The sequence below is a fragment of the Phyllopteryx taeniolatus genome, chromosome 3, assembly GCF_024500385.1.
Source record: "Phyllopteryx taeniolatus isolate TA_2022b chromosome 3, UOR_Ptae_1.2, whole genome shotgun sequence".
Lineage (NCBI taxonomy): Eukaryota > Metazoa > Chordata > Actinopteri > Syngnathiformes > Syngnathidae > Phyllopteryx > Phyllopteryx taeniolatus.
The window spans coordinates 13,409,542-13,431,426 of NC_084504.1; the positions used below are offsets into that span (position 1 = coordinate 13,409,542).

The following is a 21,885-nucleotide window of genomic DNA, read 5'->3' on the forward strand; positions in this document are numbered from 1 at the left end:
TTTTAATATTTTTTTCTAAGGGCTGTGTATTTTTTCTTTATAATACTTAAGTATTCTTCATTTTGTGTTTTGTATTTTTCTCCGAACATTTATGTGTGTTTTTCTAATATTTGTGTATTTTTCATTGAATGTTTTGTTTAAAACCCCATCTTGCTTGAGTTACTTTTTTTAGTATTTTCTCATGAGTCTACTTTCTGCATAATATTTGTGTAATTTACCCTAATACATGTTTGTTTTTTGTGAATTTTGTCTTTGGTTTTTATTTGAGATATTTTTAATAATATTTTAAGCATTATTGTGTTGGCTTTCGTTTGCTAATTCGAGTGTGCCTAATATTTTGACTTCAGTCCTCAAAGGATAGTTGCCTTATGGGCCTTATTTTACAGCTTTTCCTGTTCCTTTGCGAAGTCATGAGCCTTCAAATTGCCACTGAGTTGGGACATGGCTATTTTACTGAACGCTGCCTTGAAGTCAACTTGCTATCTGTTGCTTGAAGCTTCTCATGTGCGAGGTTTCCATCCATTCTAAAAATGAAGCTGAGATGAGCAGCTGGTGTTGTCTGTAAATAAGCTTTGCTGTGTGGGCCTCTCACAAGTGTCCAGTGTCCTGTTTCCTTCTCAGAGGCACACAAGATATTCCAAGTTCCACAATGCAAAGGGGTCTCGTAAAATCTTGCCAATGTCACCCGTGACCTAAAAACTCATCAGTTCCACTGAAACCATAACGTGAGTGACGTGGGTGGAGTCTGGGTGGCACACGGGGGTCTCACACATCTTTTCGACTGCTATTTTTATGAAATCTGTGTAGTCACATTCTGTACATTCTGTACGCTATTTTTTCCACCTTATAAGACCCTAAGATCCCAATCCATTAAGATCTCAACAGCAGATGACCTTACGTCTCTATTTAATTTACATTTTTATTTTTTACCTTGTGTTGCCATCCCAGAAGTTGAAAAAGTAATGAGTCTATTTTGATCAAGTAAGGACTTGAAAGTACAGATATCTGTTTGAAAATGTAAAAAATAAAAGTACAAAGTTGTCAAAAAAAAATACTCAAGTACAGATACCTTAAAAAGCTACTGAAAAGGGAAGTTTGCGGCATTAAAACTGCTAGCAAGATTTGAATGTAGCCTCACTTCACTAATGCCTCCCACCCCTTGAGTCTCTGAGCAAAGCCACGGCCCTTTCTAAAGTACATGAGCGTGATTCTTCAACATGGCCATTCATAATGGAACACAATTAGGAAAGTGCGTAGTCATGATAAACAGCCACAGAGAACGCATATCCAGCTTCAACAAAATAGCAGCGCGAGCATTACTAGGCTAGCCTTAGCGCTGAAAAGAAGCAGACGTTAGCCACGGCTGCTACGTTTGCATACTGACTTATTCTATAACACTAAATATTATCTGTTTGAAGTTTTATTTTTTTGGACTGTACAATCAATTAAAAATCAAAAAGAGGTGATAAAGTTGTTCATGTTCTGTTGAGCAGAAACGTGTCTGAATCCTCACAGGTGCCTGAGGTCTCTTCGCTTTTCCACTGTTTGCTAGTCTTATGCCCACTTATACTGACAGTTTTTAAAAATATGACAAAAAGTGTTTTTTGTTTTATTTTTAAATTGCAAACTGTACTTTAAGTACAGTAATGAAGTACTGTATTTGTACTCTCAGGGCATTGAATCGATCGCTACTGGACTGTTCTGTTTGTCTTAGATGTTTCGCCTCTCATCCGAGCAGGCTTCACCAGTTCATGCAACAAGGCTTAGTTAGGACATACTAGCCAGTGTTTGTGTGGAAAACGCAACTATTTATGCTCCAACTTAGAGGCATGCCCCACACCACATATGGAATCATTCCTTTGGAATGCAAAAAAGGGGGAGAGCAGAGAAGCCGCCTGGTCGAGAGGCCATTGTGCGTCCACCAGAGTTGTTGGGTGGAAACTCCCTCATTCGTATTACATTCAGTTATAAAGTGGTTGTGGAGTTACCTAATGGTCAAGGAGGCCGTGCTGTTTGTTGAAGGCAGAATTATTGAGTTTCTTTGGAATGGACGAAAGAACGGCATTGTAAGTAGGAGATAGTTGATGTCGTAAGCCCCCTCCTCTGTTAAGTGATATATAGGCTTATATCAGCGATTTATGGGTGAATTGGTTATCACGTTTTCTGAAGATGTCGCTCAGACATCTTCCGGGTGTGAGTGCAAGCAATATTTTGCTCCCCCGGGTGCTGTCTCGGAGATGTCTACACCAGTTAGACAGGTCCTTCAGCATCTTCATTCAGGGATGCCACAAAATAGCTGCATCATCATATCCTGGCCTTTTTGTTGCCAGTGTCTCTCTCACGGAACCTAGCAAAAACCAGATATTTTATGCAGCAACACACAGAATTTTGAGTCTTTTTCACAGAAATTTTGCAAAATAGCCGCATCAAACCCCCCAGCATTTATCTGCTTTTGGTTTTTACACAAAATCCAGCAAAAGCGGCATACTGGTGCGACTGTGTGAGCATTCACACAGTGATACGCATCATTTTTAGGATCTTTCACAGAGTTTCTGCTAAGTCGTCTTAGCAGAAGAGCGGTTATTGGTCCGCTACGGCCTTTTACACAGAACCCAGTAAAGGCATGACCTTGCTACAAGTGTGTCAGTGTTAAAACAGCACCATGCACAAATTTTAGAGTTTTTCCACACAGATTCTTACATTTTATCCTCTTGTGCCTTTTAAAAGAGAACCCAGCAAATGTGTGATGTTGCCGCAACTGGGAGCTTTGACAGTGACATGCAGAATTGTTTGCATGTTCCGCGCAGTTTCCACAAGGTAGCAACATCAGAAGAGCAAGCATTTATATGCCTTTGCTTTTTACACAGTAACCAGGAAAGGCGGACTATTGTCACGACTGCGTAACATCCCTTAATTAGATGGCATCAGTGACAGCATTTGGTAGGACAGTGACAATTGGTTTCGACACAAGTGAGTGTCAAATAATAATCCTGTCACACATTTGCATACACACAGCCTCCAGCCCTCCTGTGTTACAGCTACGAAAGTGGAAAATTTAACAGGTACTCTGTCCCCCATTTTTCCACCTTTGTCCATATCGCTCTTCTGTTCAAACAGCACCGGCATTGGAAAACGAAAAATGTTAGCTTTTACAGGCAATGTAAAATAGATTGTTGTGTGGTGAGTAAAAAAAGACCGCTCACAGAGGGTGCATTGTTACTTTGGAATATGAAGGATCTTCTAGACGTCCATCGGAAGTCAGTGTTATTTCCACCTTTCAGGCTTTTCAGGAAATCAGGGGGGTTGGCATCTCTTTTTTATTGCACACTGTCAACCCAAAGGAAAAGCTATTTCCTTGATCCCCACATAAATTTAACAGGTTGTACCTTCTTGGCCTGTGGCGCATCCACAAAACATCATTGAAGTCCTGCTAACAAACAGCGATGAGAACATAATGTCAACGAAATTATAAGGTCAACCAAACTGAAAAAAATCAGTTTCCTTGATCCACACCTAAAGTTGAAAGGTTGTACTTTGAATGGTGTCGCATCCTTCCACAAAATGTCACAAAAGTTCTGCTAAATCAGCAACAAATAGCAATGAGAACATAATTGCACCAGACAAAAACAACGTCAAGAAAAGTGGAAAACAATTTCCTGGATCTGCACCGGCGGCACGGTGGCCGACTGGTTAGACCGTCAGCCTCACAGTTCTGAGGTGTGGGGTTCAATCCCCGTCCCCGCCTGTGTGGAGTTTGCATGTTCTCCCCGTGCCTGCGTGGGTTTTCTCCGGGCACTCCGGTTTCCTCCCACATCCCAAAAACATGCATTAATTGGAGACTCTAAATTGCCCGTAGGCATGACTGTGAGTGCGAATGGTTGTTTGTTTCTATGTGCCCTCCGATTGGCTGGCAACCAGTTCAGGGTGTACCCCGCCTCCTGCCCGATGACAGCTGGGATAGGCTCCAACACGCCCGCGACCCTAGTGAGGAGAAGTGGCTCAGAAAATGGATGGATGGATGGATGGATCTGCACCTATATTTAGAGGAATGTACCTTGGCCGGTGTCGCATCCGTCCAAAAACACGTCACAAAAGTACTCCTAAATTACTAACAAACAGCGATGAGAACACAATGACAATGAAAATCGTAATACCCCAAAAAATACCACAAAACGTCATCGGTCCTGCTAAATCACCCAACAAACAAAGATGAGAACATGAAAAAAAAATTATGTCAGCAAAAATTAAAAACAATATCCTGTATCCATAGTTAGTTTAATGGTTTGTACTTCGGCCTACACCTCAACCCTTTACGAAAGGTCCTAGTAACTCCCTAACAAACAAAAATCATAAAGTCAACAAATATTACATTTCCTGGATCCACACCAAAATTTAACAGGTTGCCCCATGGCCTATACATTAATACCTCGATTTACGAGTTCCCCGACTTATGAGTTTTTGAAGTTAGGAGCCGTCGCTTGGTTGATTTCTTTGCTTTGTGTTGAGACAAAATTTGAGGTACAAGTGAGCTTCAGATACAGCGCCACTCGAGTGTCTTTTAAAAAAAATGAAGCAATTAAGATAGTGTCCTGCCCTCATATGGGCAAGAACAGCCTCAGTCGCTGATGCGCTTTCCGTCATTTATTGAACGGCACAAATAGTCAAACACAGAGAGAAATGAGAACGCTCGCAAGAAGCGATTCCAACTCCAGCTCCCGACTTTAATCACTAGGCCATGCCCCTTAAAGCCACAGATCTAACACATGATTACAGTGTACCCCGCATAATTGCAGTTCGGCACCCACGGATTCAATTATGCCACGCACTTCCGGTTTTCAGGACTGATCTCGCACTGCCTCTTCTGCTCCGTTTATCTCTATGCAAAATGACTGGATTATTTACAATTCACTCAAGGCACACTGAAAATGTTGCCAAACGAGTTGAATCGTATCATTAAAGCAAATTCATCCACGTCAATACTTGAGTTCAATATGGAGCGATCGTCTAATGTGTAGCTCGCATAGCTATTAATTTTAGCTCACTAGAGCCCATTCATTCTTTGATCAACGACAAGAGACGACACAATCTTTGAAATTTTAATTTGTATGTCTGGAGCATGCCAAAGCATTGACTGGCAGATCGTATTTACAAAAATCTAACTCTGACACCATGGCGACTGTGAGCCCCGGAAGTACTTGCGGTGGCAGAAATATTTTGCCGGAAGACTCGTCCCATTTGTGGCATAACCCTGATTCGCTTGTTTTGTTCCTTTTTTTTTCCGTTTTGGGGGGAACCAACCCCAAAAAGGCTTACTGGTGGTATTTTGGAGGTTTTAATTAATTACTTAATTTCAATGCTATTACAACGGGTGTCAATTATCCGCGGATTTTCTCTATTCGCGGTCCAGCCCAATCCCCCGCGAATAGCAGGGGTCCACTGTACTACAGTACATTCAGTACTGACAATAACAAATGTCTTTACGTTCTCTTTGTTTTCGTACAATGAAGTGGTAGATTTCTTTATTAAAATCACAAAACAAAACAAAAACTGTTTTTTGGTGGGCTGGAAACATATTAATGGAATTTCAAAGGGGAAATTTTATTTCTTATTTGTGTTAATTGAGTTCCAAACTGAGTCAAGGAACAAATTGAACTCGGAAGTCAAGGCACTACTATACCTCATATTTCCTCAGAATTTTACTGGAGTCCTGCAACCTCGCTACCAAATAGCTAAAATATTACATTTAAATTCATAATGTCATCGGAGTCGGGCGCTGTAAGCCAGCCTAAAATGTGCATTATTGACTGAAAAAAATTGTAGTAGTCACAAATGAGTGTTTTGTACATCAATACTGTATTGAGCGAATTGCAGCCATCCACCATCCTCCCCACCTCCATCATCCAGCAACATCCGCTGCTGGCCTCCTCGCATCCTCACACCCTCTCTCACCACTCGCTCACTCAAAGGCGGCCTCCTCGCCGCCGGCTCCCCCCTTTAAATACCAGCCCCGCCCCGAAATCAGTCGATCAAATTCGACATCGTGCCCACCGGCTTCTGACCAATCAGCGCGCGGATGAGCCGGTGTCGAGACGGTGGTCCGGGCGAACGCTGACCAATAAGAGTCAGAGTTTGACGCATGCGTCCTGCGAGGGAGGACAAATGGGGAGCAGGGGGTGACGGGGTCAGTGACGTCACGACCGTTTGCCATTTGAATGGTATTTTTTTTATAAAGAAGGGGCTAAAAAGAAGCCATTCAAGTCATACGTGGAGATGAAAAGAAGGTGTTTGAAATTGTTACACGTCAAAACACAAACGTGTTAAAGTCACGTGACGCTACTACACTGCTCGTAAATGGCTCGACGCCGCTTCAATTCACAGATGGTAAAGCTAACGTGCTAAAAAAGACTTGAAATAAATTCAAAGGAAGTTGTTAAAACTTGCTATTATGTCGTATTAATGGGATTAAAGGCGGTGGGGGCGCCATATGGTTGTAGTGGAGCCAGTAGTGAGACGTTTATCATAGACGAGTAAGCATCCCGTTTAAATAGTAGATAGTGGGTGTGTTTTTTTTTTTTTTTAAACTACGCGACGCTCCGCCTCACCGGCTTCATTCCAGTGGAGAAGGACCAAGAGGGGCAGGGAGGCAAAGCGGCGGCTCCTCCTCGTCGTCAACCCGCTTCAAAAAGACACTTCACCCTGCTAAAATCGCCACCTTACCTCAGGAGCCTTACGGTGACAGTCAGGAGAGGAAAGGAAGAAGCCTCTCCGAAAAGTAGACCCGCGGAGACTAATCGAACGCACCACGCTTGCTACTCGCTTCAGGGACACCCTTTCCACCCCAAAAAGGCTTAAAAGCGACATTTTCGACAGTTTTGTGTCTTTTTTTTTTCTTTTTCTGTCAGCATGACCCGGAGATCGTGTGCCATTTATGCCATCGGCATTGTATGCGCCCACCTCCTCATTGTGGGGATTGCCCTGGTGGTGGCTCAAGTCTTCCAGACCACCATACACAACCGCTTGAAAAAGGTGAGTTCGGTTTGACCTTCTTTTCGTCCAACTAACTGCCACTAAAAAAAAATTCCATTGAAAAGCATTGCACTTAGGCTCAGAGCGGCTGATGCAGCATGACCCACTGACACATTCCCTCATACTTTTATTTTACCCGGTCTTCCCATTTACCCTACTATTAGTGCCCTTAAAAATATTCGCTTATTCCCAAGAGTGGGGTTAAATCTACTAAAATGTACCCCAGGGTGACTGCACAAACTACTTGTACCTTTTCTGTCTAAAAAAAAAAAGGACACAGGTAGTTCAGTTTGAGGGTAAAGTTAGTAGTTCAAAGCAGAGAAGGATGATGAGGATGGAGCTGCCAAGCAAGCTAGAGGGAGACCAAAGAGAAGGTTGATTGATGTCGTGAGCGAAGACATGAGGGCAGTTCGAGGCGAGGATGCAGGAGATAGGCTTACATGGAAAAGCATGACGTGCTGTGGTGACCCCTAAAGGGACAAGCTGAAAGGAAAAGAAGTAGTAGTAGTGGTGGGGCACCCAAAATGAGCAGCAGTTCCTGCTTTGTTTGCTGAGGTCTTGAAACCTTTTACACACATTGACATTCATGTATGTACAGTAGTAGTTGACCCGTTTAAAATGTGCAAGAAAAAGTATTTAAAAAATTGGAATACAACTTCTGCAGACTTGTCCCTTTCTTCTTTTTGTTTAATATATTTCAATATTTTTTAATTTGTTATGTATCAATAGATAAATAGGTACCAACCCCAGTGACAAGTACCGCAAAACCAGTGATTTGCAATCTAAGGGGCGTGGGCCCAGAAATGGGTTCTCTTACCATGTTCTCATGGTTCTCTTTTTACTGCGATTGGCTGGCGACCAGTTCCGAGTGTACCCCGCTTCTCGCCCAGTGTCAGCTGGGATAGGCTCCAGCACCCCCGTGACCCTAGTGAGGATAAGATGTATGGAAAATGGATGGATGGGTGGTTCCCTTTTTGAGCAGTCATCTATTGTCATTTTATTGACCAGAACACTTTTTTTATTCAGTTCATTCATTCATTAATGTAAAGTGTCTACTTCTAAATTAACTAATTTAAAATTCAGGAACCAAAGAAAGACTAAAAAAACTACTGCAGGCCTTGTTCTTATCTTTTTTTTAATCATATCGTCACTGTCTGGCGGAAACCTGCGTCTAAATTTGGTCAATTTTATATTAAAAAAAGCCAAAACATACTACTGGTCAGTCTCCATGTGGATCCATTACTTTTACAAATTATTAACCAATTTAAAAGTTTTTATTATACAATTTTAATGGCTCAGCAAACATGCCATTTTTAGGTTTCCTGAAAAGTGCTAATTTTGAAGATCTGCGGATGGCAGCGATGTCAATATTTATATAGATTTTATTAATTTATGTGCTAGAATAAACATAATGTTCTCCATAGAACTAGTTAATGTTTCAAGTATGTATGCTACTAAAGACGTACCAAGTACCCCTGATACAGATGTTTACAATTTTAGGGGGTCCCACAGTAGGTCGCATTTTTTTTTTTTTTTTTCAATTGATCATGAGACCTTTTTGATTCATTTGTTATTCATTTATTTGCTGCAGGTCAAATGGAAGTTTCATACTCAAATTGTACAAAAAAAGGACAATGTTTTCTTCTGGTCTTTTTCTTGTCTGTACATTAAAAATATTTTTTAATTTGCATTGTATATTAAATATATTCAACCAGTTAAGGGTGTACCCCGCCTCCTGCCCGATGACAGCTGGGATAGGCTCCAGCACGCCCGCGACCCTAGTGAGGAGAAGCGGCTCAGAAAATGGATGGATGGATGGATTAAATATATTGACTAAAAATGAAAAAGAACCTACATTTATACAGTTTATTTCCCAATATTCACATACTACAAAATTGCTACTTTTCTGCACGTGAAACTTGAGTTGAAGAAACGAACAAAACAGGAGGGTTAAGTAAGTTCGGGGGAACTTTATAATAATAATTAATAGAAAATGAATGAATGCATTCATGTTGTAATGTGTCCGGGTGCAGTGACAGCAGCAGGGGGGGACGGTGTTAGGGTGGTTGGGTTTGGGTCTGTCTTGGGATGGGGGAAGGGAGTTCATGGGTGAGACTTCCTTACCTTCAGGGTTTGTCTGGTCGTGTTTACGCTCAGTCGTGTTGTGACTTTAGTGAAGCGAGAGAGCATTCTTTAGACCACATTGTCATTCCCAACTGTTGGAAGCAGCTTGTTAGCGTCAGAGGCTAACAAGGCTTGTTCCCAATTGGTTTTGTTTGTTTGTTTGGTACACCACAAATGTTCATGGGGTGAACTGAAAATGACCTCACAGCAACACTATCGCTAACAATTCAGTCAATAGTTTTAGTACGACTCGTGTACTGTATGCCATATATGGGTGCAAAGCATCAAAAGAAAGAAAGAATCCAATAAGGCCAGCAGGGGAAGTTCATCCTAATTTGGTTTAATAAAAAAAAAGACCAAACAAAAAATGAGGCTAATTGTTTAATCATCAGAAAAGTAAACAAAAATTCAACACGCCCCAACAATATTACTATTTAGTACAACCCCTGTATACGCCACCTATGAGTATCAATTAAAAACTAAAAAATAATAAGAATTATCTATTGTGCTATCTAGGTCTATATTCCATCAATATTTAGTACAACTCATTATAGAGACCACTTATGGAGGCTAATAAAAAGAAGAAAACTTTTGTCAAAAACAAACCAAAACTGAACACACTGCAATACTATTGCTATCTCTTGACTCAAATTTAATACAACTTATGTATACGCCATATATAAGTGCACCAACAAAAATACAGAAATATGGATTGTAAAAAGAAGGAAAAAAAACAAAGGTGAGGCAAGGCGCAAAAGCTGTTTAAAAACAATTTTAGATTTAAAAACCTTCAAAATGCAACATAACCAGAGGGTTAATTAAGGTGGTACAGTGCTGATTCAGCAACTCAATGGGGGGCGGCAGCTGACACGCTACATCTCGCACCCCGCCACACCTGCCGCTGCCTTTGACCTTTTTGGGATTGTTGGCATTCCTCTTGGTGCCATGAATCAGCGGCAACCGTTTTCAGGGGCTCCGTGCCAACTCATCTGGACTACTTAGGGAGGAAGCCAGCCAGCTAGCCAGCTTCCCTCTACTCCTTGGTGTAAATTAATTTCCCCCATTGAGAATCTCCAAACGAGAAGTTGCTTAGCGGGGGGAACGGCTAATCCTCAAGTAGCTCAAGTGGGAAAAAAAGCCTAATGGCATGTTTTTTGAGAAGTTATCGGTGCGCACCTGAGGGCGCTGTCATACTCAAACGATGGTCCGCGGGTCTGTGGAATAATTTTCAGTAAATTATTATGTTGTATCATTTAGAAAAGTGCATACCTACATAAGGAGAGAGCAATGTCAATAAAACAAACATAAGACAGCAACTACTCCTTACTACCTTAGCTTTGGGCCAAATAAAAGCTCTAACATGACACCCCCACATGAATGTCTTTATGTGCAAAAGGCACATATTACAGGAATAGTAATTTTTTTTTCAAGCCCAAAAAGGCATTTTTCTGGGAATACAGTCCACATTTGGGGTAGAATAAAGGCTGTCTTTGGCAGAATAAAAGGTGTAATATTATGAGACTAAAGTTGTATTTTTGAAATATACCTTAAATAAAATACGACTTTCTCCCTCATTAAACTGACTCTAATATCAATATACTATGACTTTTTCTCGGTGATCTTATTCTTGATGACTATGAACTTTTTGTTCAACTTTGTTGTCGCAAACATTAAAACTTTCTTGAAAAAAGGACTACTCTCAACATTACAATTTTTTTTCTCATATTTACTTTTTTGTTGTTGTCAAATAAGCAACTTTTAAATCATATGGCATTCAACGGTACATGTGATAGTTATGTTTAATTGGCACTAGGCTTATTCAATTGTTATTTCAAATTTAAGGTTAAAAAAATTGCAGTTAAATTTAAGAAAGAATAAAGGGTCCTTGGAGCAGACTTCTCCCCTGCAAGAAGTCCCTGGACCCAAGAAGTTTGCCAATCCTTGCTTTAGGGCGTGGATGGAAGCATAAATCTTTTGAGGCATTTATTTGCTTCTTCAACCCCTAAGGGGATGTTTTTTGTTTTGTTTTGTTATGTTTTTTTTTTCTCTGTCCCGCTGCGCTTGAACCAGGAAATGGTAAACGTTTGTCTGTCCAAATGGTGACAAATTTGAGCTGGAAAGCGTTTCAACAGAAAGTCACGCTGGGTTCGGCCTGGTTTACTTTTACTTTTTTCTCTCATCGGATCTCGTCATGCTTGCATTGCGCCTCCAAAGTTGTTTGGTTAAGGACCGGTTCTCTTCAACCTCCACTAATGTCCCTGGGCTGTGTTTCTGTTGCCGTTACTGATGCCCTTCCCACTGATAAATGCTGTCCAAATAACAGTTCAAAAGCATCAAAGAATCCTTGGGAAGATTCAAGGATGTATGCTTTGACCAGCAATGACATCATTAGAGTTAAGTTAATTTATTTAGTCAGCTGGTTCCTAGCTCGATTATACAGGGCCCTGTCCCTACTTTGATATGCGTCCTCCTTAGCTTGGCGAAGTTTCTTAAGTTTGGCAGTGAACCACGGCTTGCGAAATGACTTTGTTGGTACACGCACCTCTTCACAGAAACTGATATAGGATGTGACAGTGTCCGTATATTCATCCAGGCTGCCAGCTGAATTTTCAAAGACACGCCATTCTGTGCAGTCTAAACAGCTTGCTTTGCTTCATTGGTCCACTTTTTCACTGTTTTCACTGTAGGCTTCGCGCATTTAAGTTCCTGCCTGTATGGCGGTATTAAGTGAATTCCGGGTGTTTTTTTTGTTTTGTTTTGTTTTTTCTCCAATTTCGTTGACTTGTTCAGCGAGCATTAGCAGTGTGGCGTTCGTGTTGCTTGCAAAGAGGAACTATGCAGCAAAGTTGGAAAAATAGTTTAGCGCTAACGACCCTAAATCAGTCTGGCATGCATTCCAATCGCTGACAAATTACAAGCGACGACCCCCCCCAAGCTGAGAACAATAGCACACTAGCCAACGACTTGAATACCTTCTACTGCAGATTTGAAAACACACCCCACACCCACCCAGCCGCACCACCGACCACAATCACACCACGACGTCTGCGTTAACCAGCCGCAAACAGGATGTGAGACGCATCTTCAAACAACAAAAGCTTAACAAAGCGGCAGGCCCAGACCATGTGTCCCCATCCTGCCTCAACGTCTGTGCGGACCAGCTCGCTCCAGTCTTCAATCAGATCTTCAATAGATCTCTGGAACTGTGCGACGTACCATCCTGTTTCAAACGCTCCACCATTATTTCAGTCCCCAAGAAACCTACAATCTCGGGTCTAAATGACTACAGGCCTGTTGCCTTGACATCTGTGGTCATGAAGTCCTTTGAACGTCTCATGCTGGACCACCTCAAGAGCGTCACAAGTCCCCTGCTGGACCCCCTGCAGTTTGCCTACCGAGCGAACAGGTCTGCGGATGATGCAGTCAACATGGGACTGCACTTCATCCTAGAACACCTCGACAGTGCAGGGACCTACATGAGGATCCTGTTCGTGGACTTCAGCTAAGCGTTCAACACCATCATCCCTGAACTCCTTTCATCCAAGCTTCTCCAGCTCAGTGTCTCACCTGCCATCTGCCAGTGGATTTACAGCTTCCTGACAGGCAGGACACAGCAGGTGAGGCTGGGGGAGGCCACCTCATCCACACGCAGCTTCAGCACTGGGGCGCCCCAAGGTTGTGTCCTCTCTCCACTGCTCTTTTCTCTCTACACGAACGACTGCACCTCAACGAACCCGGCTGTCAAACTCCTGAAGTTTGCAGAGGACACCACTATCATCGGCATCATCAAGGACAGTGACGAGTCTGCATATCGACAGGAAGCGGAGTGGCTGGAGCTGTGGTGCGGCCAATACAACCTGGAGCTGAACACGCTCAAGACTGTAGAGATGATCGTGGACTTCAGGAGGCATCCTTCGCCACAGCTGCCCCTCACGCTGTCCAGCTGCCTTGTGTCAACCGTCGAGACCTTCAAGTTCCTGGGAATTACAGTCACTCAGGACCTGAAGTGGGCGATCAACATCAACTCCGTCCTCAAAAAGGCCCAGCAGCTGATGTACTTCCTACGGCTTCTGAGAAAGCACGGCCTGCCATGGGAGCTGCTAAGGCAGTTCTACACAGCAGTCATTTACTCAGTCCTGTGTTCTTCCATCACAGTCTGGTTTGGTGCTGCTACAAAAAAGGACAAACTCTAACTGCAACGGACAATCAAAACTGCTGAAAGGATTGTCGGTACCCCCCTAGCCACCCTTGAGGACTTGCACACTGCCAGAACTAAGACAAGGGCGTGCAAAATCCTCTCGGACCCTCCACATCCGGGTCGCCAGCTCTTCTGGCTCCTTCCCTCAGGTAGGCCCTACCGATCAATGCAAACTAGAACTAGGAGACATTCCAACAGCTTCTTCCCTCTTGCAATCAACTTCTTAAACAGCTAACCTACAATTCCATTGCAACATGCTGGCAATTTTTTGTCTTGAGTTTGTTGTCACATTTCTGTCGGGCCAATTATATATTACTTGTGCACTCACTATAGTAGTCTCACCACGCTGCACTATTTGCATATCTGTTGTTGACCAATACTGGCCACTCATGCCAGAGTAGCATCTGGTCCATTTGCACGCTAACTGAGGAGTATCTGCAACATTTGCACAATCAACATTGTCCCAGATTATCGTACTACTCGCTTGAAGTCTCGGCGCCCTTTGCACAATGGTCATTGCACCGGACTATTGCTATATTAGTCATTCAAACTGCTCTAAGTGCTAGAGGACTCTGCATCTTTTTGCACAATTGTCCCAAAAAATTTTTTTTTACCGGTTTTACCAGATAACTAGCAAACCTTTATTGCTCAGTGACTTTTTTTTTCTTTTTCGTTTGTTTGGTTTTTTTTTGGTCAATGTCTTTGTCTCAAAAGTGTTCTCTGTCAATTGACTGACTGTTGTCGTACTAGAGCGGCTCCAATTACCGGAGACACATTCCTTGTGGGTTTTTTGGACATACTTGGCAAATAAAGATGATTCTAATAAGTTTTTTTTTTTTTTTTTTTGCACAAAAGGAGAACCTATTTTTAAGTGTGTGACATCATCTTTGTTTCACTTCAGCTATTTTAATGGTGGAGACTGCGACGACACACGAGGCTTTAAAACATATAGAGTTCCTCATTATGGCGGTGGAACAAACTTGCTACAGCAGCAGATTTAAAAAAGCTGACAATATAAACGCACAGCTGATTCATCAAATGCACATATTTGTTGAGGGAAAACATCGCAATCTCATGAGAATTTGGTTGAAATAAGTTTGGGTTATAAAGGGGGGGGGGGGAAACTATGGGGGGGGGGGGGTAACTTATCTCCAAGAACAGGCCAAATCTTTTAAGAATGTAAAAGAAAGATAAGGAAGTTGTATTTTTTTTAATTTATTTATTTTTCCTAGATGTTGCTCCGCGTAATTGATAGCTTGCAGTTTAAACTGTGCTTCGTAAGCGTGTCTCTTCGTAGGTGCCATTTTCGGGGGTCCTTAGCCAAACTGATGTTGTTTGCACATACCGGCACTATATACCTAGTGGGGGCGTGCCTTTCGCGTCCTCTTTCATGCGCATCCTTCCCCATTTAACCTCTGCATGCTGTCCCCAGTCACGTCTGCCTTTCCTCGATATAAGCAGCGTGTCGGCAGGAAATGCTCCCAGTCAGTCAAGTGCAGCGGAGCGGAATAATTATCATAATTTTTAAAGGAAAAATGTTTTTTAAAGGAGAAGTTTTTTTTTTTTTTTTTTTTTTTTAAAGGGGACATATTTTGCCAAACCAACTTTTTCTAGTATTTGGGATGTAATATTACCTCTATGGTGCCTCAGTAAACATGTGAAATGCGTCCACGCATTCCTGAGCGGCAGACGTTTTTCTGCCAAGAGGCCTGAAATCAGGTCATTTGAATTTCTCAAGCTTATCTACGTCATTAGCAAAGATCTCTGCCTACCTCTCCGATCCCGAGCCAGCACTGTCAACATAACAAACGTGTATTTTCACATGTGGGTATTCTAAACGGAGGCAACCACTCAGAGGAAAGGGGGCGGTCTTAGCCAAATATGGACAAAGCAGGTACAAAACTGGGTCAAACAAAAGCAGCTGTCAGAGGGGCTTTTTCGGGACACTAATAGGACAAAACCAAGGTTTTTTTTTTTTTTTAAATGAAATTGATACTTTTATACAAAGTCCATGTTAGAGAGTCACTCTATGGAAGTCTAAAGAGACAAAATATGGGACCTTTAAGAAAAGTAGTCGTAGGGCTGCACAATTATGGCCAAAGTAATAATTACGATTATTTTGATCAATATTGTAATTGATTATTAATCATGATTGTTCCTCATGTTAGGGAAAAGGTCTGCATTTGTATTTCAACAAACCTTTCAACAAACAATATGTTAAACATTTTAATTACAAAAGGAATCATAAAATGGGAATTAATGATAGATTATGAAAAACAAAAAATAAAACGTTCCAAGAATTTCAAGAATTTTAAGAGTGCAATCACCAAATGCAACTCAATGGAAGCAAATACAATTTATGGATAAAAGGCAGTAACATAAGACTGCAAGCAATCACTTTTCATTTGAAAATCCCTGTCAATATAGTGAATTGTCAAGGACTCGCATGGCTCCATTGCACTGCTTGACCATAGGTCAGTCGTGATCGCAAACTGCAAAGAACTGGACAGTTGTGATTTCCCTCTTTAGTTATATAGTGTTTCACTGCGGTCAGGACAGCCTCCACTTGAAAAGAGGAAGTCAAGCCAGCTGCCACAATTGTTCATACTATGCATACGGCAACACGCCGGCAATATGCCTGCGAAGGCCAACTTACTCACATTGTAATACATTGGACATCAATGCCATTTGATGCTTTTATTTTGAAGTTGGCCCTCGCAGCGCATTGCCGACTTGTTACCATAATATGAACAATCGTTGCGGCTGGCTAAACAGCAGTCATTGTTCATTCAATGCCAGTTCGGAGAAATAATTGCACAAGGGGATCACATATTTGCTTTACAATGTTTTGCTGTTTCTCTGCCATTTTTAAAAAATGTGTTCAGCCATCTATTGTGTTACCTTGTGGGGCAGACAACTCTGCTGCACTCTTTACATATGGCTTCTTGTTTAACTTGCCTTCACTCAAAACATGCCCACTAAACAGATGTTCCCATTCCGATTTCGAGGCACCAGCTCATCACCACGATGCTCCTCATCTCCATTTTTAGTTGTACTTGCTTCTCTCTGCATGACTTAGAAGAGTGACTGAGGCTCTCACTGCAGGGTGCGCTGGGTGCCACTCGCTTGTTATTTAGGCACCTTAATGAAGCCTTAACCATGCATTCGCCCCTCGCTGGTTGGTTGGCGATGTATAGAAAGTGCTTCATATGCAGCATTGCCCGCATTCTAAATGCAAAAATCCCTGACGATCATGCTAATTTAATTGTGGCAGCCAAAACCGTGATCAAGATTCAAATTGGATTAATTGTGCAGCCCTAAGTAGTCGTTTTTTTTAAAAGAAAGTTTGTATTTTATGGGAGGAAAAGAATGTGTGAAATTATAAGAAAAAAGTTGTAATATGAGAATACAGTTGTATTTTTTTACAGCAAAAACTGAATCTTTTGAAAGTAAAGATGCTACTTTTTTCTCTTAAGGAAAATTAATGCAGTTAGAACAAAAATTATTTTTTTATAAGCTGTTTTTTTAAAATGAAAAACGTTTGTAAAGAAAAGTAGCTACATTTTTCAAGAAGTTATTTTAGAAAAAAATATGTATTGTAAGACAGGTGTAATATTACATCGAAAAAGTCATAAGAATAAGGTTGTATCTTTTTCTTGATAAAAATACATTGTTACTGGAATAAAGTGCTGTTACAAGAAAAGAAGCTGTGATGTTATTGGAGTACAATTTTATTCTTTACAGGAAAAACAGTTAATCTTTCAAAAGTGAAGATTCATCTTTCTTTTTTAAGGACAATTAATGCAGGTGATAATAAAAAGCTTGTTTTTAAAAGGAAAAACTTTTTTTTTTTTTTTTAAGAAAAGTAGTTGCATTTTTTTAAAGAGAGCACTATTTTACAAGAATAAGATTGTATATTTCTAGATAGATTTTGACATCACTGGAATATAAATTCCATTTCTTTGGGGAAAAAAAAATCTAATAACAACTTCATTTATATGGTGCCTTTAAAACGTGTTTCCGAAGTGCTTTGACAGACAGAAAAGCATGCATAAAATGAAATAAGATAACAATTGTCATGCTCTTATATTGTTTAAAACCGAAAACATTGATGAGCCAAGAAAAAGTTGTACTTTTGAGAAGTAGTTCTTTAAGTTTTCTTATTTTAAGAATAAAGTAGTTTTTTTTTTTTTTTAAGAAAGTTGTATAATTTGGCAGGAAACCTTCCAGGATTATTTTGTTTGCCTTGAGCCTCGGAGGATGCGACCAATTCAACAAACAACCATGCAGACCATCAACATCTGCTATTGTTGGAAAGTCTCTTGACAGGACGCAGCGGCCGCGCCACTCAAGGTCAACCGCGAGTGCTTGTGTGACAATGTACATATGACAATGCCGCCTCAATGGTGAATATCCAGGGAACAAAGGTTCTCGAGAAAACTGGAAACAGGAGGAAGTGTAGTCAATTACATCCACGTGGTTAAAAATAACCTGTTTTGTGGTCTATCTACAAGAGTGTTGCCAAGTAACCAAGTACATACTGCTACTGTACTCAAGCAGATTTTCAGGTATCTATTCTGTATTTACATATATATTTTCAGATGTTTTACCATTAAACCCTACTTCTGAAAACATGTATCTGTAGTTTCTACTCTTGGCTTGTTACTTTTTCAAATGATAACTATAGCATCCTGCCTTTGTGGCCTGACTTGACTGCTAGTGCAATCCCATATGAATTTCATCACCATGCCAACATTCACCGGCATGCTCGTCCTGTGCAGGTTCTTGTCCGAGCTTGCTGGGGTGCACATTTACTGCCTCCATCTTGCGTGTGTGCGTGCATGCATGTATGTGCACGTGCGTGCCCTCAAGCTGAACCTTGTTTTGGACAGAAAAAGCAAATGAAAGCAACAATGTGTTGGTCCCTGTCAAGCCCAAGGGAATGGGACCCAAAACAGCAAGTTGCAACCTATCAAAATAAAACCGGTATTGGCACCAAACATTACAACGTCTGGCCTCAAATGTGCCACACTGTTCACCAAGATCCAAATCAAGGTCCTTTGTTCACAAAAAAAAAACAAAAAAAACAAAAACGGTTTGGCTTGAGAGTCCTATCAAACCAACAAAAACAGGAAGTCGAAACCTACCAAGAAAAACTAGTAACAGCGTCAAACATTAGAAACAGATAAGACTCAAATGCACCACACCAGTCGGAGAATGTCCACATCAAAGTCCTTTGTTCACAAAAAGTGGGTCCACTGAGAGTCCTATCAAGCCAATTAAAACACGAAGTAGTCATCTAACAAAAGAAGTCTAGTAACGGGGCCAAACATTACAACAGATGGAGTCAATACACCACACCAGTCAGAGAACATTCAGGGCTTTGATTGTGTTCGACCTTGGTGGTAGTTCGCTCTGGATTAAGTGTTGCTTTGTGTTTAGGAAATAATTTTGACAGAGAAGAGTCAAATGTTTGAATCATGGAAAAACCCTCCCCCGCCTGTCTACATGGAGTACTACTTCTTCAACGTCACCAACCCAGAGGTCTTCTTAGCGGGCGGCAAGGCGGCCGTCCAGCAGATTGGACCCTACACCTACAGGTAATCCAACCTCCTCGCCTTGGAACCCCCGACTCTTCCTCATGTTGTCTGACCCAGGTCCTGTCATTGCCTGCTCCAGGGAGTACCGGCCCAGGGAGAACGTCACCTTCTTGGAGAACGGTACCAAAGTGTACGCCCTCAACCCCAAAACCTTCGTGTTCGTGCGGGAGAAGTCTGTCGGTGACCCCGAAGTGGACATCCTCAGGACCATCAACATTCCTTTAGTGGTAAGTGACCGTTCATATATCGTCACCATTCTGGACGTAATCGTTTGTGAGTAGAACAATTGTTTTTCCACATTTAAAAATTAAGTTGAGGAAAAAAGTTAAGTGCACATCAAAAGTGTAGGATGGAAAAATATTTTGAATATTTTTAAAAATTAATTGAATAAGAACATATCCATTAAATACACAATTTTACAAAAGTATGTATGATGCAAATATTAAAGAAGTATAAATGTATGCATACATATGAATAAAATAATACATAGTGAAAATCACATTTTCAAAAGATAGATTTGATTATCACATTTTTAAAGCTATAAAAAACATTTTTAAGGTATGTGTGTGTACTGTAAATATAATCAAGATATAATGTTAATCTTTTATAACACATTTTTTAAAAAGTGGGGTAAAAGTTTAATTAATCAATTTATAGCTCATATTTATATATTTTTTTCATTAATTAATATTCAATTTATAGCTCATATATATATTTATATCTTTTTTTCATTAAATACAAAGTTGAAAATACAATATTTTCCACATTTTTGAAAAAGTAGATGGTAACTTTTATTTCACATTCTTAATATTGTAAAAATGAACAACTGTTTTCATTTAAAAAAAATAAAAAAAAACATTTTAAAAAATCACTGTTATAACAGTTTATTTATTTTTTATTTTTTCAAAGTTTTTTCAATGTATGGGAAAATGTTCATGTTAAAAAAATTCTTTTTTCACATTCTTGTAAAAAAAAGGGTTTTATTAAAAAATCTATAATAGAGGAATACACTAAGTAAAAATATAATTTTATTTTTCATTAAAAAATATTAAAATGTAAAAAATATATGTATGAAAATATAAAAAATGTGTAAATGAATAGGAATGAAAAATATTTTTTCACAGTTTAAATATTTTTATTTATTTACATGAAACAATTGACAGTTTCATTAACAAATGATTGAAATGACATTATCAATGTGGCCCCCCTCACCCTCTTTTTACCCCCTCACCAGGTGGTGATGAACGAGCTCAACTCGTACGCCTACATCCTGCGCACCTTCATCTCCATATACATCAAAAGCCTGGGCGCCGAACTGTTCACTACACGCACTGTGCACGAGTACCTGTGGGGCTTCAAGGACCCCATCCTCACCAAGATCCACTCCATGAAGCCGGATGTGGACGACCACTTCGGGCTCATGTGGAAGGTAAACGTAGAGGTTTCACTTGTGGCCACAGTTACTTAACTTTACCGACTTCCTGTTAAGTGTGTGGGGGAACTTCTGCAACATTGTGGTGAGGCCATCAGCTGCTAATATGAACATCTTAGCTGGATGACTCAGTCAGGGAGTTGACTCAGAATTAAATTGAACACCCATGCTGGTAAAGACACTATGTGGACAAAAGTATTGGGACATTATGCATATATGGCTTGTATACAAATACAGCAGTACTTTGAGCTTTATGTTGTGAGCCAAATTTTGATTTATGAACCCCACTCTAGCGAAGTAAAAAAAAAAAATTACTTTACTGTAACGCCCTCGCACTTGGGCAAGAAGCATCATAGTGGGGGGGAAAAAAACACTGCAGCGCACAAATAAAAAATGAGAACACTCTCAAGGATGCTGTAGGCCACAACTCACGCCAAGATGCTCACATGCAGACTAAGCAGCCAACTTGACTCCATCTCCTGACACCACTCATTAGGTCACGCCCCTTAAAGGCACATATCCAGTGCACAAATACTACAGTACACACAGTACTTATACCTTATAAAAAATATATTTTATTCCACAATACAGTGCTCTTTTTTTATTTTTTTTATTTGTACTTTTACCTCCTTTCATGTAACAGATCTCTTGTCCCAATACTTTTTCCCATTTGTCATAGCGTCCACATTCACTGTACCCCACCCCATCCCACTGTCTCATTATGAGCGTTCCTAGTGCTCAGTTCATGGTTTATTGTTCCCAACGAGGGGGTCATGTCAACCAAGCACTTAGCGGCATTTCTTTATGCCGCTCAGTAAGCACACAGACGCAAACGCGTTCTGATTCAGTGCCTTGCCAGCATGCGCTTCGTGTCTCAACCCGTCTCTCTCCCCTCTCATTTGGCAGAAAAATGGAACCCACGAAGGCGAGTTTGTGTTCAACACCGGCGAGCAGGACTACATGGACTACGGCAAAATCGAGACGTGGAACGGACTCAGGTAAACACCTTTTATTTATTTTTTTAAAATTCATGATCAGGTTTTTTGAAATTTTATAAATATATAATATTCCTCCTTACTCGCACAGTTACGCCCAGTGATTCTCAGTATTTGTTCAATTACACAACTTTTGAGTAGAGTCCAGGGGGGAAAGCCTTTGCTCCCTGGATTTAAAGTGGAACATGATTACAAAATGAATGTTTGGCTATCCAATGTGACTTTGTACTTTGAATGGATCCAGGTCGGTGGATTTGAGAAAGCACCAATAAATTATGCATAGAATAGATCCCACACCGTGTCACATTTTGGGAGCCATAAAAGCAGTTTTATTGTGAAGTAGTTCGTTAAAAACATACCCTAACCTCATAGGGTTTGCCCCATAAACACTTTGGTCATTAGACAAAGCAACAGTAAAGCTCAGGATATAAAAAGCAATTAATTGACATAGATCAATCGAACTCGTGCATATAACTTCATTATCTGCTCAATAATAGGAAGTAGGGCAAT

General features: G+C 40.6%; 1 protein-coding gene across 1 annotated transcript in view; it reads left to right on the plus strand.

The window, feature by feature from the left end:
• Nucleotides 1-6,588: 6,588 nt before the first annotated feature.
• scarb2a (scavenger receptor class B, member 2a) overlaps nt 6,589-21,885 on the plus strand; it is a 28,844-nt gene continuing 13,547 nt past the window's right edge. Inside the window, exons 1-5 of the mRNA XM_061767025.1 lie at nt 6,589-7,026; nt 18,791-18,948; nt 19,028-19,175; nt 20,183-20,377; nt 21,287-21,378. Coding sequence (XP_061623009.1) covers nt 6,904-7,026; nt 18,791-18,948; nt 19,028-19,175; nt 20,183-20,377; nt 21,287-21,378 — 716 coding nt within the window. The 5' untranslated portion in view covers nt 6,589-6,903. The remainder of the gene's footprint in view (nt 7,027-18,790; nt 18,949-19,027; nt 19,176-20,182; nt 20,378-21,286; nt 21,379-21,885) is intronic.